The 17,863-nt window shown below is 49.1% G+C and overlaps 1 protein-coding gene across 1 annotated transcript in view; it reads left to right on the top strand.

Moving 5' to 3' along the window:
• The window catches only part of ZDHHC14 (zinc finger DHHC-type containing 14), a 248,187-nt gene that overhangs the window by 213,751 nt on the left and 16,573 nt on the right, over window positions 1-17,863 (top strand). The window contains exons 6-7 of the mRNA XM_012806724.2: window positions 11,758-11,860; window positions 13,121-13,230. Coding sequence (XP_012662178.1) covers window positions 11,758-11,860; window positions 13,121-13,230 — 213 coding nt within the window. The remainder of the gene's footprint in view (window positions 1-11,757; window positions 11,861-13,120; window positions 13,231-17,863) is intronic.

The raw sequence follows: 17,863 nt of genomic DNA, 5'->3' as shown, positions 1-17,863 counted from the left end.
GCCATTTTTTGGTTGCAGCCATCATTGTTGTTTGGCGGCCCGGGCTGGGGATTCGAACCCGCCACCTTAGGTGTACGTGGCTGGCGCCTTAGCCGCTTGAGCCACAGGTGCCGAGCCAGGGTGATTGTCTTCTAATGCCCAATCCACTTCAATTAATTCTGAGCCCCATTTTTAAACCCTTTATGTCTCAGATTGTTGAACTGCAATAGTCAGCTAGTCTTTACTTGCCAGCAATGAGCTGACCAGGTTGGTTATGGGAAACTCAACTCCAAACACAGCTTCCTGGCATGGATTTCAAAGACACTACTTCGTGTGACAGTGTATGTGATGGTGGACTCTGCCAGAAACACACATGTGTGCTCATGGTCATAGTTTGGCTGTGCTTAGAGTCTGCAGAATGGAGAGCACCTCCCCAGGAGGGAACAGAGCAGGGTGCGCTGGGGAGAGTGACTGCTGACTACAGAGAACCAGCGGCAGGAAGGGAAGGAAAGAGGAGAGATGCTCTGATTTACTCAGTGCAAAGCAAATATTATTTTCCCCCTAAAATCATTCTCAGGTAAAGAGTTTAAAAAATCTCAGCCACTGTCTTTCAAACAGAGTTGTCACCTGCCCACTGCCAGGCATTGCCCTTCCTGGCCCTGGCCTGGGGGTGCAGGATACCCTCATGGGAGCTTGGTGGCCATGACCTGCTCTAATCACATGGAAGGCTCTTTAGCCGGACACCTGCTGGACTCTGAACCTCAGGCCAGGGCCTCTCACAGCATCAGCTTCCTGCTGCCAACAAGGAGCCAGGGCTTGGCCAGTAAAGTACTGGACCCACACAGTCCTGTGGGTGGAGGCCCAGCGGGCTCCATGCTTCCTCTGCTCCAGCCCCATGGCCTGAAATCAAGGCTGGTAGACTGGTTGGCCTGAGCTTGCACCTGAGGTTCTGGGGGACAGTCCCCTTCCAGGCTCAAGGTTGTTGACTCTTCAAGGAGTGTAGGACTGAGGTCCCAACTTGCTTGCTGCCTATGGGCAGGGGCAGTGCTCAGCTTCTGGTGGCCTCTAGAAAGTCTCTGTCGCGGGCTCCCTTCATCCTCAGAGCAGCCAAAACAGGGGCCAAGGCCCTCTCATGCTCTGATTCTCATCTCTCCTGCCTCTTCTCCCACCCCATTTCTCTAACCACGACCAAGAAGCTTCTTTGATTTTAAAGATTGGCCCCACCCTGACAATTCAGGATAATCTCCCCATCTCATGGTCCATAACCTTCATCAGCCTGGCAAGTTCTCTGTGTCATATAAGGTAACGTATTCACAGGAGCTGGGAAATGGGGCTGTGGACATCTTCAGGGAGGCCACCATTCTGCCCACTCCAGGCCTTCAGATGGGAGGACCTCACGTGCGGGTGGATTGGAGAGCATTCCTGTCTACACTTGTCCAGGAAGGTGACTAGCAGCCCAGGCCACCTCCAAGTCTACCTTTTAGTTAATCTAGAGCAGCAGTTCTCAACCTGTTGGTCACGACCCCTTTGTAACAATGAAAATACATCATAGCACTAGGAAGGTTGAGAACCACTGATCTAGAGGATAAAAATTGATGGATTAAAATATATATGCACATATTGATCTATCCTTATAGATGTGTATATGTATGCAATTTTTAATCCATCAAATTTTATCTCCTCAAATAGGGCAGAAAGGGCAGAAAAAGAAAAAGAGGGTAGAGTTTTCTACCTAGTAGACTCCAGGTCATCTATAAGGCTCTGTGTGTGTGTGTGTGTGTGTGTATCTTTAAATCCCTCACATGCACGCATATGTGTACATATTTTAACCTCTCACATGCACACGTGTATGTGTACATATGTTATATGTGTGTGCATCTGTATTTATAGAGACTGATCTGGATGTAGATATTATATATCTCCTCCCAGAGTGCAGGTGGAGAATGTGACTAGAATGTCCCTGGAGGCCTTCACAGCTTCCAGGGAGCCCATGGTCATAGCTTCGCTCTCACTGTTTGGTTTCCTTGGCTCAGCAGGGCCTCCGTTGCTGTCATGCTGGGCCACTACCTGGAAAAGGGTGACCTAAAGCTGAAGGCAACATAAAAGATGCTCTGGCTCTGAAGACGCTCTTCTCTTCTGGAGAGAAGTGAGGGCAAGAAGAATAGGACAGCAGAACTGCCCTGGTAGGGAGAAGAGGGGGCAGTCTGGGTTGTGCCCCAGCTCCCATCTTCTCAATCCTTTTCTGAAGCAGTGGCCAATTTCAGGAACATCAGACATACGCATGCTCAAAAGTAAGGTGCTGGGTTGTTAAATTACAAAGTGCATATAAATTTCTTATGGTGCCCCTAATGCCCCTCCCCCCATGATGGTGTGATTGCTGAGAGCTCTCTGTCCCTATAGTGTGCTGTGGAGAAGAATGCCTCCTTCAGCGGGTCTGGTAAGAAGTGCTGCACTGTGGTGATTTATCATAAGTTTGTATTTTGGAAGAAGGATGCTTTAGGTTCTCTTGGGTTATCATGGGTTTTTGAAAAACATTAGTTCCAGTCCAGTTTTTAGTGGGCCAAGAGCTAAGCAAGACGGAGTCCCATTGCCATGCTGGTGGAGTGTTTGGGGTGCCCACCTTTACCCTTGACACCTATGTGGCTCTAGAGGTGGCGTGGGAATAGCTGGCACAGCCTTCAGCTCACTGAGGAAGAGTGTGCTGAGCACTGGGGCTGCCCAGAAATGGCCTGGACTGGGGAAGCAGCAGTGTCCCAGAGACAGGGGTCCCCCAAAGGAGGGTGGTCCTGCTTGCCAGTGCGGCAGGCAAGCCTTGAATGAGAGAAGTGCAGAACTCTAGCCCTCTAGTTCTCTGCCACTGATGAGACCCTGAGAGTTTGGGAGTCTGTTGAGGTGGTCAATTTATGATGGCCAGGTGTGGTCTGTGACACAGTCATGGCTAACAGCAGAGCTGCCCACAGCTCCTGCTCTCTAGACCTGCAGTCTGTCTAGAGCAAGAATGTATGAAGCCTAAGTCCTTAGAGCTCAAGGAGATTTCCCGGCTGGATTGCCTGATGCAGGACTGGAGTCTAGTGTGACCTTTGAGGTGACCTCTGCAATGTGTTCTCAGGCAAGACAATAACTTGTATTTTCAAACACAGTAGAACCCCTGTAAGTTGACCACCCAGGGGACTGTAACAAATGGGTCACCACACAGAAGTGATCAATATAAGGAACTAGCCCTACTATACCGGAATGTGCATGTGGTCCGTGCCCAGTCTGTGAGAATTAGGCCAATTTGAGAAGGTGGTCAATGTAAGGAGGTGGCCAACCATGGAGATTTTACTGTATCTGGCGGCCTCGTGTCTAAACTGACCATGCTTTAAAAATATTTTAATAATAAGGGCACAGGCATAGGTTCTTACAGAAGATTTACTCTGCGAAATATCCAACTAAAAGTGATGTCGGTGAAGTGAGATGGATTAGAAACTAAAATGGCCGATCAACAGCCAACCAAGACACTTTAGCAGAAATATCAATTTAAATGATGAAAATGCTGATAAACTAAAAGTGCTTCATCAGGCCCACATAAAGCCCAGCAGGATTTTAGGAGAAAGGAATTGACCAGTTGCTACTATAAGTAAGCCCAAGCTTGGGAGTCTGGAGCGTGGCCAGCTAGTAGGGAGGGGCAGGGCAGAGAAGGAGACAGCGGGGTGGGGACAATGGACAGATGGATCGACGTGAGTGGCTGCAAGCAGAGTTTGGCTCCTTTCAATGCTCAGCCGACCCCTTTCAAGTCTGCACCCTCAGCCTGCAGGTGGGGAGGGGACAGGGTAGGGTGCTCAGCCACCTGGATACAGGCTTGGAGGGAGCACTCTGACTCAGAGTCCATGACCAGTCCTCCCTCCCCCTTCCTGCTCACTGCCTCTATCTTTGGATCAGAGCAGCAGAGGCAGTAGGGAGAGGCCTCTGGGGACCAGTGGGCAGTGGGTTAGCTGCCCTGTACTATGGACTCTGAAGAGTCCCCACCCTACCTTCCCCAGGGAGACCAACGGAGAGTCTTCTGCAGAAAGGACGAGACTTGGCCTGTGTCCACACAGCCTGGCAGGTTCAAACAAAGAAAATCCACTTGGCAATCCTTTTCTGCAAAATCACTTTACTGAACACACCCACCATGAGCTAAACCTGCTGAGGAGGCCAGGTCTGCAATGACCCACCCAGGTTTTTGAGGCACATTCAGTCCAAAGGGTCAAGTGGGGGAGCAGGAGGGCCGGAGGTGAGACAGCAGCACAGAGGCACCAACTCTTCTTTGCAAACTTCTGTGGGTGCAGAGATCTGTGCTGTCACTGTCCTTGCTTGAGCAGAATGAGTCTCAGTGGGTGAGAAGTACACAGACGGCCTGGGGGGAGGGACAGAAGGAAGCTGGCATCCTGCAGGGAGATCCGGACAGGCTGTACCCGCCCTGCAGGGCTCCAGCAGATGGGCGAGAGCTCCGGGGCAGCACCCATAGCCTGCTCACGGCTCAGAGGTAGGTGTCAGGGAGCGTCAGGGGACAGTGGGCATCGGTAGTGCCAGGCCCAGCATCCTGCCCGCTCACTCCACATGAAGCTGGGTGTCAGGAAGCGGCAGGGCTCCTAGCCATCCACCTGCCCTTGGTCATGTGAGCACGTGGGTGCACTTAGAGACCAGGAAATGGGAGGTGGCTGTGATGGCTACAACCTGATGGGGTGAAGGAGATGGGGTCCCTTTGTCCCCAGATGCTGGCAGGTGAAAGACATCATTGTAGCTGGGCTTTGTGGCTTCGTTGTTACTTATCTTGCATCAGAAAACACAGCAGAGTGAATAGTGAGGAAGAGGATATGTGCAGATGAAAGGCCCCTAAGGGGGGGATCGTGACAAAGGGACAGCTCAGAGGGGCTCACAGGGCAGTGGGATCAGAGGCTGGGGAGGGTAGGGGAAGGGGAAGAGGGGGCCGCTGAGGGGGCCCTGAAGAAAAAGCCATACAGGCAGGGGAGAGGAATCATGAGCTGTCTGAGATGTGTTTACCTAAAAGGTAACACACACGTGAGTCTCCCCGTCAGCCTGGAGTAACTTTAGAGTTCTCTCCGAAGTTACCTGCCCGCACAAGGGCAGGGGGAAACAGAGTCGTGTGCTTGGCAATGAGAATGTTGCAACCTTCTAGAAAACGTTACCACGCAGGAAGCCACACAGCTGTCCCTCCTCAAACACATCTCAGGTTCTCAGAGGGGAAACCCTCGAGAACACATGCTGGGGAAGCCACAGGGCCTGGGCCTGCAGGAAGACTCCAAGCGGGGAACCCGCAAATCATCAGTCATTGTGATGTAACGTAGCATCAGCATCAGCATCCGATTACAGGGGTTACATTCACTTCAATCATGTCTCATTGTTCAGCTCTCCCAAAAAGAGAAGGGTTTTCCGTGGCTGATAAATCAAACAGTGATTGATTCTGCATTGGTGGAGACTATGACAGAAATATCCCCAATTTGTATCCACTGTGACCCTTACTTGAACATCACAGTGGCCTAATAGGCTTCATATGTTTTAATGGAATTTGTTAGAAAGCTTGGAGTTGCCCCAAGTGCCCACAGAAAGGATACCACCATGGGAAGATAACAAAGTCAGGCCTTTGACAATCTGTCCTCTCTATCTGTTGACTCTTGGAAGGACCCCAGAAGTAAGTAGGACGGGTGTCCTTAGTGCTGCTCACAGCTGCACCTGTCTGAGACATTGAGTGACGTCTACAGTGCCTGCTCAAGAGTGTTCCCAAGACAGGAGCCAAAGGCCCACATCACCAGACACTGTCTTCACCGAGGGGGACGGAGACACTTTCTCCTGCCCCCAACCAATCTGGTGGGGGAGTGGCATGAAGGATAAACACCAGACTGTATCTCAAGATCACCAAGCAGGGAGGAGGTTGTTTGGTTTTTAAAATCACCCAAGTAATACAAGAACACATTCTCATGGTAATGAGTTCCAAATAGTTAGAAACAGTAAGAAGTGAAAAGGGAGCCACATCTATAAACCTAGCATTTTGGGAGGCTGAGTTGGGAGGATCACTTGAGTCCAGAAGCTTGAGACCAACCTGAGCAAGAGCAAGACCCTGTCTCTACAAAAATTAGCCAGTGAAGTGGTGGGCACCTGTAGACCTAGATACTTGGGAAGTTGAGGCCAGGGAATTACTTGAGCCCAGGAGTTTAAGGTTGCTGTGAGCTAGGGTGGGGCTATGATGCTTCAGCCTGGGTGACAGAGTGAGTCCCTGTCTCAAAAAAAAAAAAAAAAAAAGAGTGGGAAAAAGGGAAGTGTTGCTCTTGAACCTTCCTCCGTTGTTCTGTAGGAATCCTGGTCAGTTCCACGTGTTCTCCAGAGCGTGATCAATCCACGTGTGTCCACACCCATGTGCTAATATATAGTCTGAAATGGCTGTACCTAAAAAGGACCCTTCTCTTTACATTGTCCTGTAATTTGATTTTTTAATATTTCCTAGAGATATTTTTTGTGACAACATACAATGTATAGATCTACCTCATTCTCTTTAGACTACTTTATAGAATTCTAGAGTGTAGATGAACCATAGTTTATTCGATTGATGGACATTTAGATTTATTATTTTTTTTACTGCTCAAAAAGAAACTGGTGAATTTTCTTGTATGTGCACAAACGTTAGTGTTTCTGTAGGACTAACAACTAGATGTGAATCTGAGTTGAAAGTTACGCATTTTTAAAATATTAGGTCATTAAATGTGAAATGTCTGATTTCAAATCAAAAGTTTCATTCATTATATCTTAAGCAAGAATAAGTACAACCCATCAAAACATGCACTTAAACTATCAACATAGCTTTGCTGTCTTCATGGTAGCTTGTGTACATCAGCACCAAAGAAGCCTGGAGAGTGAGTGGAGATCAAATCACGAAAGGTGTTTTCCATGGCTTGTTGGGAATCGAATATTTCTCCTTGCAAGAAGTGATCCATGCCTGGAAGAAGTGGGAGTCAGTTGGTGCAAGTTCTGGTGAACATAGGGCTGACAAAGCGTTTCCAAGTCCAGCTTGCACGAGCAGCATTCGTACAACAAGTGGTCAAGTGTTGTCCTGCATGAGGATTGGCCTGTCTCTACCGACCACTCAGCTGCTTAATTGCAAGCATGGTCACTTCCTCCAGTTGGGTGCAGTAGACATCCACTGTAATGTACTGACCAGGTTTCATGAAGCTGTGGTGGCTAGTACCAGCGCTGGACCACCAGACAGACCCCAGTAGCTTATTTGGATGAATATTTGGTTTTGGACTGTGTTTCAGCACTTCATCTTGGTCCACCATTGTGCCGAACACTTGTGATTGTCAGAAAGAATCCATTTCTCAACATGTATAACGATACGGCATAGAAATGATTTGCCTTTATGTGTGACAGCAAAGAAAGGTAAGCTTTGAGATGGTTTCTCTCCTGACACTTATTTAATTCTTCGCAGAACCCATCTATTCAGCTTCCTGGCCTTGCCAATTTGTTTTAAATGATTCAATATTGTTGGAACAGTAACATCAAACCTTGCTGCTAATTCACACATAGAATAAGATGGATTTGCTTCCACTACAGCTTTGAGTTCATCATTATCCACCTTGGTCTCAGGTCATCCATGCGACTCATTTTCAAGATTCAAATCCCCATAACGGAACTTCTCCAACCATCCATGCTGTGCGTTCATTAGCCACATGCTTCCCAAACACTCCGTTGATATTTCAAGCTGTCTGTGTTGCACTGGTTCCATAATAGAACTCATTCAAAAATAATACAATTTTTTGACTTATCCACGGTTTCACAAAAATCGCTCTAAAAATTTTTTTGGAAGATAATCACAAACCAAAATATGCATTTGAAAGAATGAGGATGTACCTTCACAATCAAAATAAAACAAGCAGGCTCAAAGTAAAATGTCCCAGATATCAACTTAGTTAAGGAAATAAGACATTTCATACTTAATGACCTAAGTATTAACCTAATATTAATAGATGTGTCAAGTGGTTTTCTGAAGAGATTGTACTAACTTAGACTCCTGGGTCCCCCCACCTATGCACTAACTTAGACTCCTGGTCCCCCCACCTATGCACTAACTTAGACTCCTGGTCCCCCCTACCTATGCACTAACTTAGACTCCTGGTCCCCCCCACCTATGCAACCTGGGTATTATCAGTCTGAGAACCTGAAGCAGAATCAGATGTCATGCATTTACAGGCACACGTATTTTTGCCAATTTGATAGGTAGAAATTCTGGCTAATAATCTGGTTGCATATCTGTTCACGTTTGTTGGCCTTTCTTCTTTTCTTTTCTTATCACAACGTGCCAATTCATACCCTTTATTCAGTTGGGCTGTTTGCTCTTTTTCCATGAACATATAGGAGTTCTTTACTTATTCTCTACAATAATAATCTTTTAAATATCCTTTGCCAATATCTGTCTTCCCATCTGCCATTACCTTTTAATTTTGCTTTTTTATATATAAATATTTAACTTACTAGCAAATACAATGTAAAAGTCTTATACTACGTGGCTTCTGGGTTAGTGCCTTATACACTCACTCCAAAGTTGTATAAATAAGGCCTTGATTTTCCTCTAATACCTTTAAATCTTATTCCTTATGTTTGACGTAGTAACTTACCATGTAAATTGGTGTATCTGGTGTGAGTTTGATTAGAAGGACCAAGTAGGGCGGCAGTTCTAACTTCATTTTTTCCAAACATTTGTGTTTAGTAGAATGTCCCAACGCCACTTACGATTCTATTCCAGCAGTTCTCAAACATTATTTGGCACTTCACACAAAATATTTTCATCACCAGCCTGGTTCCTAGAATGTGGGGAGAAGATTGACAGAGAGCAGTTCTTCACTATGGGTGGCTCTGAGGCCATAGGCTAAAGACAAGGTCCAAGGTCACAGGCAATCTCAGCCTTGCCACCATGAACATGAAAGTACATAAAGCCCATAAAGGTCCATGAAGTATCATGTGACACCTCCGTAGCTTGAGGCTTTGAGAAAGGTCCTAGTCCAGAGGCCAGGCTCCGGTTCTGTTCTGACATGTACTGCTGCCTGAGCTCTCATAAGTGGCTTGGTTTTGTAACTGTAAAATGAAGGGATTAGAATAAATCAGGGCATATCCATGGAAGGACTTTGGGGGAGTTTTAAAAACTCCTGAAATTATTTTTAAAAATTGTGTACATGTGCATTTTTTTCTGAGTAAAAGGTGGGAACTCAAAAAGGTTCAAGACCCTTGAGACACGGTTCTATGATCTCTCATCTTTTGTGATTCTCTGAATACTGAAATGTCCTACCCATTCTACTGGGCAGTATTTCCATGTCCTGCAAGGCCTTCACCCCTTGCTTATCTTCTGGTGCAAACAGAGCCCACCCCTTAGGGCAGGGAGCAGGTCCTGCCCCCAGGGAGTCTAGGTGCATAGAAAGGGCCAGAACAGCACTGGGGATTAAGCAGAAACTCTCAGGAGGGGCGTGTGCAGAGAAGCACTTTTCAAAGCCCTTTCCTAGTCCTCAGACAGAGAGTACCTTGGTGTGCAACCTCTTGGCTAGGGGCTACAGGGAATTTGAACCCCCTCTACCACAAAGGGGGCTCCCTGTCTCAGTGGAAGCTGGTGGGGGGCAAACAGAGGCCTGCAGCCATCACTGCCGTCATTGGAAACCCGCCAACAACACAGTAAACCAGAGTCCACCTGCCTAGTAACTGACTCCCATAGAGTTGGATTGTTTCCTCTCATTTTTCTTTTCTAAAAAAATCAGTAAATGAATTTTAATACATTTGAGAGAAATTTCTATTTCTTGACCTCTCTGTGGCTTACGTATTTTCATCATCTAGCCATTGGGTCAGTGAGGAAATGTGTGTTGGGATAGTTTTGTTTGTTTGTTTGTTTTTGAGATAGGGTCTCATTATGTTGCCCTCGGTACCACGGCGTCACAGCTCATAGCAACTTCAAACTCCGGTGCTTAAGTGATGCTCTTGCCTCAGCCTCCCAAGTTGCTGGGACTCTGGGTGCCTGGCACAACATCCGGCTTTTTGTTTGTTGTTGTTGTTTTCATTGTTGTTCAGCAGGCCTGGGCCAAGTTTGAACCTGCCAGCCCTGATATATGTGGCTGGCGCCCTAACTACTGAGCACAGCTCCAAGCCATGGCAGAATAGTTTTCTCTCAGTGTGCGTTGATCTGAAGGGCAGTGGGCCACTTCAGCTGCTGCAGGGTCATGCATCCCTGATGAGGAGCATCCCATCCCCCCTCTACCTGGCAGAGGTTGGGGTCAGGCGAGGGCCACCTGCCCCTAAGTAAGGATTCGGACAGGGACCTGCCCAAGGCTCTTCTGTCATTCTGGCGGAGCAGCCTTCCAGCATTCAACTCCTGGTTCTGCTGTTTTCCAAGCAAATTATTTTACCGCTTTCTGCCTCAGTTTCCCTGTTACCTGGGAGTCACACTTCTACCTGGGTTTCTCTGAGCATTGAGTGAGCCCCCCGAAGCCTCTGAAACAGTACCTGACACATTGCCAGCAATGCAGCTATTGTTATGAATTACGGTGATTCCGTAAGACCTACTGTGGCGGGTGTCGGCTAGACCCTAGAATCCTGCCTTGGGTTCATGTCACTGGGACACAGCTGCCAGCTAACAGTGGCACTGAATTCTGCCATTAGAACATCTATCTAAAGCACATGAGATAGTAATATAGAAAGCTGCATTTTTTTGTTATTGCTATAAACTTGTATAATTCCACATCCACTGGTCACACCACCTCCTGATGGCAGTGGGAGTGTAGGTGGCATTGCAGAAACTGCAGTGCCCAGTAAACCAGCAGGAGCCACTTACTCAATGCTGAGTTCTTCCCCACTTTCATATCACGTATTTTTAGTTTAACATACTCCTTGTTGTTAATGATAGATCAAGCAGACAAAAATAATCACTGACAATAGAGAAGATTCAAATAACTCACACAAGACATTTAAAGAGCATCACAACCCAAGACTTCTTTTTTAATTCGATAGATTTAGGGGGCACAAGTGGAGTTTGTTACATGGGTATCTTGTAGAGTGGGGATGCTGAGTTTTATATGTTCACAGCATGAGTGTTGGTGTATTTTTACTTCCCCATCATTCTACCTGGACTGTAAACTGCAGGTGCCACATAAGTATCTCTGAGATTGATGAATAATCCTCTCAGTTCTGTTTCTTATTCTTTCTTACCCACGACTGTTTCTTGCTTCCATTCTGTGTGTCACCTCCTCTTTGATTATTCTGTCCCTTGTCCTTCCTGTCCAGCCTACCCAGACTCTCACACTCCCAGTCTTCCCAGTGTCTTCCCCTGGTCACCTCATCACTCCCGGATCCATGTACTGTGGCTTTCAAACCAGAGACTGACGTGACCCCATGTGGGCTGCCACCCTGGCTGTGCTCTCCTGGGTGGGGGATTTGGGGGAACAAGTAGGGCATCTGAAAGGCCTGACCTGGCAGGGGTTGGCTGAAGGGCTGGGGAAGGGTCCCCTAAGTAAAAACACTCCTGACCCTGAGGCAGTCTCCACTGTGGGAGGGGGACAGGTGATGTTCAGGGAGCCCCACCCCCACCCCATCATTATAGGCACAGGTGCTGCTCCTGGGGGGACAGGAAATGCGACACCTTCTCCCTGCCCTGGAGAAGCTCCCCCTGCTGGAGAGGATGTCGATGAGAGAGTGGGAAGCCTCGCTGGGCTAGAGAGAGGCCAGGAGACTGAGGTCCTTCCCGCCCAGTTTGCCCTTGACTTGTGTCACCGTGCTGGAGGCCGTGGTGTGCTTCTTCTCCGTCTGGTCCATCGTTGGCCTCTCAGGTTTCCACACCTACTTGATCAGCTCCAACCAGACAACGAATGAAGATGTAAGTTCCCGATGAAGCAGGGCCTATGCTGTCTGCTATTTGGCAGTGGGGGAGAAAAAGGATGAGGGTGTGTGGGGGCTCCTCCTGCCTGCCCGTTCAGAGGGGAGCCTTAGGCACACAGAGCTGCCGTGGAGGCATTTCCACAGGCCTCCCACAGGTTTTTCAGCCGGGAGTCTCTGCTGCTCTGCTGGTTTCCCTTCTTTCCTGAGCAGGTCTGTCAGTTCAATGCCAGGACTGGCCAAATAGGTTTTTTTTTTTTTTTTTTTTTTTTGCAATTTTTGGCCAGGGCTGGGATTGAACCTACCACCTCCGACATATGGGGCTGGTGCCTACTCCTTTGAGCCACAGGCACCACCCAGGCCAAATAGTTTTTGTGAGCAATGGTCATACTTCCCCTAATAAAGACCAAGGCAGGCTGACATCTCGGAGTGAGCATTTAACTCGACCTCTCATATTTAATGTCTCTGTTTAGTTTTTGGAGGAAATTGCCCAGCCCCAAATTCAACGTATTATCCAGGATTATATAATATATCACCTATATTCAATGCAGATGGAGAAGGGATATAAAAATAGGAAATATAATATTGGAAGCGATTTCTTTGCTCTTAACACTTAGATTTTGACATAAGTCTGTATCCATACATGAATTAAATGTCTCAGTATAGGTCAGTTACCTGAAACAAAAGCTTGAAGAAATAAGTGATAAGACGCATGTCATAGAGGATGTTAAAACAGTTATTTGTTTTTGGTGACATGAATAGCAGAATCAGCAAAACCCACAAATGCATAAATGTTTCCATGATCTATGTCTATATGACTTAATAAAAGGGAAAAAAGACAGGCTATTTTGGCAACACTACGAGGCTGCATTCTTACAGCCTGTAAACTGGCAATTAGGGAGCCACATTCACTTTTTTGAGCTCCCATTTGCTTAATGACTGTTTAGGGCCCTGAATGTGATATGAAAAAAATCTCCTCTGGCTTATTGAGATGGCCTTGTTGTACCTTGTGGTACAAATAAAAGATTATCCTCTCCAGAGAGTCTTACTCTTTTCCCTAATCAAACCCACTGATTTGGGATATTTCCAAGTTTGAAGTAAATGCCTATTTTCCTTGAGAAAAGTACCTCGGTTTCCTTTGGTGAATGAATGAGGAAGGATTGTTTGCATTCTTCACTGGCTTCTCGTGGTCCAGCTGGCCCACAGGACAGCATTGGTATCAACGATAGTGTACGTTATTGACTCATTTTTTTTCTTTCAGATTAAAGGATCTTGGTCAAATAAAAGAGGTAAAGAAAATTACAACCCCTACAGCTATGGAAATATCTTCACAAATTGCTGTGTCGCCCTGTGTGGGCCCATCTCCCCCAGGTAAGGGCCAGGAGGCAGCAGGGGCTTGGAGAAGCGAGTGCCTTAGCTGTGCTGGCACAGGCCCCACCAGGGAGCAGTTGGCCCCCACCCCCAGCTGACGGCTCTGTGCCATGTAGACGTGGCCTTCGTGAAACAGAAATCCGGCTCCATCTCACATCGTTTTAGTCTTCAACTGAATTTATGTCCAATCTGGGGGGAAATCTCCTAAACCTCAAAACAGGAAAACCCAAGCATGTGACGGGGTTAATCATTACATGATGGTGTGTGTCTGCAGCGAGCAGGGAGGGAGCCAGGACACCTGTGTAGAAAGGAAGCAATGAGAAAACCCATAGAAATAAGTGCTGACAGCCAATTTGTACAGAATATGCATGCTAACATCGTCCATAGAGAGCGATCCATGTGGACTCAAGGGGCTGAGGTCGCCGTAAGGATAACAATGATGACAGTATTAATAATGGTGATAGCTGACGTTCCTGAGCTCCTGCTGGGCCCTGCTGTAAGACCTTTATGTGTATTAACTATTTGAAATCTCACTATGTACCTATGAGGCAGGGACTGTCATAGCTCATTTTGTGGGTGGGAAAACCGAGGCATAGACTTTAAATAATGTGCCCAAGATCACTCAGCTAGGAAATGCCAACTAGTCGTGACTCAGGGCCAGGCCATCCGACATCAGTAGCAGTGGATGCTGCCGCCTCCAGGCGGATTGGACAAGTTCAGAGTACACTCAGCTTTGGATTAGTTATGAGTTACACCCACACAAAACATTTGCAACAGATTAATCAAACCATTATTGACAGATATTTATTGAGTATTTATTGAGCAACTATACAGGCAGATGTTGACTGAGCAACTAAAGGCTCCAGAAAGCGTTTCCATGCTCTTACTGATGTGTGCTCATGGAACGGGAACTCTGCTATCACAGTGAACCCTCGCTAGGGAAGGTAAAGTAATGGAGAAAAGAGAAAAGGTCCGAGCCTCTATTCCGCAGGTGTTTGTTAATTGGTGTTGGCTTCCTGAGTCACTGGTGGTGCTACTGCCTAACCAGAAATCCACAATTTCCAGCTTTGGCCCAGAAAGTTGGGAGCCCAGTATGCCACGACCATCCTGAAATGGGGACCTCTGGGGACCCGCTGCTCGGAGACTTCCCCTGTGGAGGGGTGGCAGGAAGGAGCAGACAAGGTCCCTGGCGTCAGGCCTGCCTGGGCAGGTGCCAGCGCCTCTTGAGGGGAGATCCAGGCTCACCCTGGAAGCCTTCTCCAGGCTCTTTAGGCCAGAAAATCTCTCATGATTTTTCACAAGTTGGGGTATTTCCTACTGGCATGTTTGTGGCCAGTGAGGCAGGCCAGGAAGCAGGCTGGGGGCAGAGGAGGGTGAAAGTGGAGGAACGCACTGCCCGTCTGCATCTAGGATGGAAGGTTAGGAGTCTCGCCCCCTGTCCAGATCTCTTTCCATGTCCCCGAGGCCTTGGTTTGCCCCAGCAGTGGCAGCACTGCTTTATATTGTTTGTAGACCAAACCTTGTCACCACCAAAATGGTTTCTTCCACAACTGGATGAAATGTGCTGTCTTGGTTGAGTCTGGACTGTATTTTTCCCCAAATTCAGGTTCCTGTGGGTAAGTCATTTCTCAGGAATGTCCGGCTCCTCAGAACTGCTTGAATCATTTGTTAAAAGGTAAACTAGGGGGAAAAGATAAACTGAGGCTCTTTAAAATATTAAAGGGTTTATTTACAATAATTCCGGCTCTGGCATCTGGCAGCCCCAGGCCTCAACCAGTGTGGGGTCCACCGAAGGGGCTCCAGGGTAACTTTTACAGGGTGAACACGGAGCCAGGCAAAGAAAGTCCCCCTACCCCGTGCCCCCGCCCCCTCCCGGCTATAGCCAAACAGGAGCCTGGTTGGAGCATTCCAGGGACAGCCCAGCAAGAGGGTGGCAGTGGTGTATGATTGGCTAAAACATCTGTGCTGAGGAACCCAGGGCAGTGAAAGCCACCTCAGCCCAGCAGCCCCTCAGTTAACTGTTTTACACGCTCCAGGGTTTGGGCCACAGGCCACCTCCCCTGCACTCTGCTCACAGACCCCCAGGCAGAAGAGAGGGCGATGCTTGCCTGCTCCTCCTTCCACCTCCCTATCCCTGCCTGTGCCCCTAAGGGCCAGGACCGTCCCAAGCGGCCCAACCATGCCCACCTGAGGGCATGCTGCCCACTTCCCACACAGTGCCAGGATGGGCAAAGGAGAGGGCTCCATTGGGAGCCTACGTACTAAGAGTGCAGAGACACCCCCCACTCAGTCCCCTGGGGCATCACCAGAGGCGTGGGTGGCAGTGGCTAGGGCTGGCTAGGTTTGGGGGTGGGGGTCCTCATACAAGCCTGTCAGGAGGAATGGAAGATTGTAAAAAGAAGGCAAGGAATGGTCAGCGTCGGGTCCTATGCAGGTCACATGGCCACTACTTACTGAGTGTGTCTGTGGGGCAGGCCTTGTGCAGGGGCTGGGGACGCGGGGGGCTGTCTCACAGGTGGCACAGGCTGCCCCGGGCAAGTGGTGCACAGTGAGGTGCGTGGCACCCAGGAGGGGCTCAGTGGTGATCTCTTCTGAAGGATGAGTAGGAACTGGGGAGGGGAAGTGAGAGCAGCAGAGTTTTCACAGACTGAGGGACCAGTGACCACAGGGCGCAGCAGTGAAGGGCAGGGAGGACCCGGGGAGACCGGGGCAGAGCTGTGTTGGGCCCAATCCAAGGTGTCCCAGTCCTGGGGTATGGCTGCTATGCCGTGCAGGCTGGATGCAAAAGGCTGCCTGCTTCTGGGTGAAAGGCCCTATAAATACGTTAGATTCTCTTGTCATGTAACAAAAAGGACTCAGGGCATTTTCTTTCCCTCCAAAATAGCACTGTTTCATTGCATCAGAAACTGCCAAGTTCACTGAAAAGTAATGCCTCCCACCTGCCAGCCCACCCCAGGAGGGAAGCCTGTAGGGTGTCAGCTCCCCAGGTCTCAGCCACCGACAGGGAGGGAAAGTCAGGGCAGGGGTCAGGTGCTGCTGGCCCCACATAATGCCCCCCAACCTGGTGGGGCACTGCGGCTGGCGTGTGCTCTCCAGTTTCCTCTGAGAACCTCCCATTGCAGCTCCCCCAGTGGCCACTCACCTGCCACCCCAGCCCAGGGCCTGTAGCTGTCCACTGCCTGGGCCTCTGTGGACCCCGTCAGGGGAAGGCTCAGTCCTGCGGGAGTGTTCCAGGGCACTGTGCAAAGTGGAATGCGACCCCCAGAGTTATGCTCTTGCAACTCCGGAAGTTATGCTCTTCCACAGGAGGTTGGAAGTCTGAAATGGAGGGGTGGGCGGGGCGGGGCTCCCTCCGAGACACTGGGGAGCATCCTTCCTGCTCTCTCCTGGCCCCACGGTCCTCAGACGCCCGTTGGCTGGTAGCTGCGTCCCTGCAGTGTCTGCCTGTGTCGTCACGTGCACTCTCCCTGCGTGTTTCTGCACCTTTGTGGGGCATTCTCCTCCCTGCATCTTTTTTTGTCTCTTATAAGGACACCAATCACCTGGGATGAGGGCCTGCCCACTCAACTGTGAACTCATCTCACCCTGGTTACATCTGCAAAGACCCCGTCTCCCATAAGGTCACACTCACAGTTGCTGGGGAGGACTCCAACATGCATTTTGCAGTTTAACCATTACATTCTCTCAAGCCTGCTCCATGCTGGCCCTTCCCTGGGGGGCCCACATCTGGACCCTCACCCAGTCCCTGAGTCCCACTCCCCTCCTCAGTTCTCAGCCTTCTTGGCTCTTGTCCCCTCCACCTACCTTTTGGACTCTTGAAGTGGGTGGCAAAGCTGCCTTGAGAAACCCCTGACGTCCTGCGCAGGGACCCAGCCCTTCTTGTTGCCAATTGTGCTTTCTAAGCCTTTGGGGACTCGCTGGAACTGAGGTGGGGAGTCCCATTTTAGGATCCATCACAGTGATTTTTATGGTCTATTACTCTGTCACTCAGAGACCTGCAGGTGTAGCTGAACTGACACGTAGGAGGCTCTGCTCTTCCAGCAGCGTGCTGGCTGCCTGCAGTCCAGGTGGCCACCCTCACAGCGGGGAACGTGTTTATGCATCTTGTGGAAGCTGCTGAGGACACTAGAATGGGTCTGTGCTGTGCGTGTGGCCCCTCCAAAGCAGTGGGGGCCATCTGGGGTTCCCCATTTATTAGCTGAGTCTCCTGTTGCTCTTCACCTTGGTGCCCTTAGACTCAAGGTCAATGCCAGCCATGGGGAGAAAAAAGCACCTCTTCTGATTACGTGGCAAAGCATCATCCTGCCTTCTAGGGGGAGATAGCACCACAGAGCACAGAAACGGGCCTCTGGGAGCACTACTCAGAAACCCGTCGGTGGGAGACTGGGCATTTGTTTTTTTTTTTTTTTTTTTTTTTTTTTTTTTGAGACGGAGCCTCAAGCTATCCCCCTGGGTAGAGTGCCATGGCATCGCGCTCACAGCAACCTCCAACTCCTGGGCTCAAGCGAGTCTCCTGCCTCCGCCTCCCAAGCAGCTGGGACCACAGGCGCCCGCCACAACGCCCGGCTATTTTTTGGTTGCAGCCGTCATTGTTGTTTGGCGGGTCCGGGCTGGGGATTCGAACCCACCACCT

This window comes from Otolemur garnettii, unplaced genomic scaffold (genome assembly GCF_000181295.1).
Source record: "Otolemur garnettii isolate 467f Iridium unplaced genomic scaffold, OtoGar3 scaffold00056, whole genome shotgun sequence".
Taxonomy (NCBI): Eukaryota; Metazoa; Chordata; class Mammalia; order Primates; family Galagidae; genus Otolemur; species Otolemur garnettii.
The sequence above is the reverse complement of the archived record's forward strand: the minus strand, read 5'-3'. Positions and strand labels throughout refer to the sequence as shown.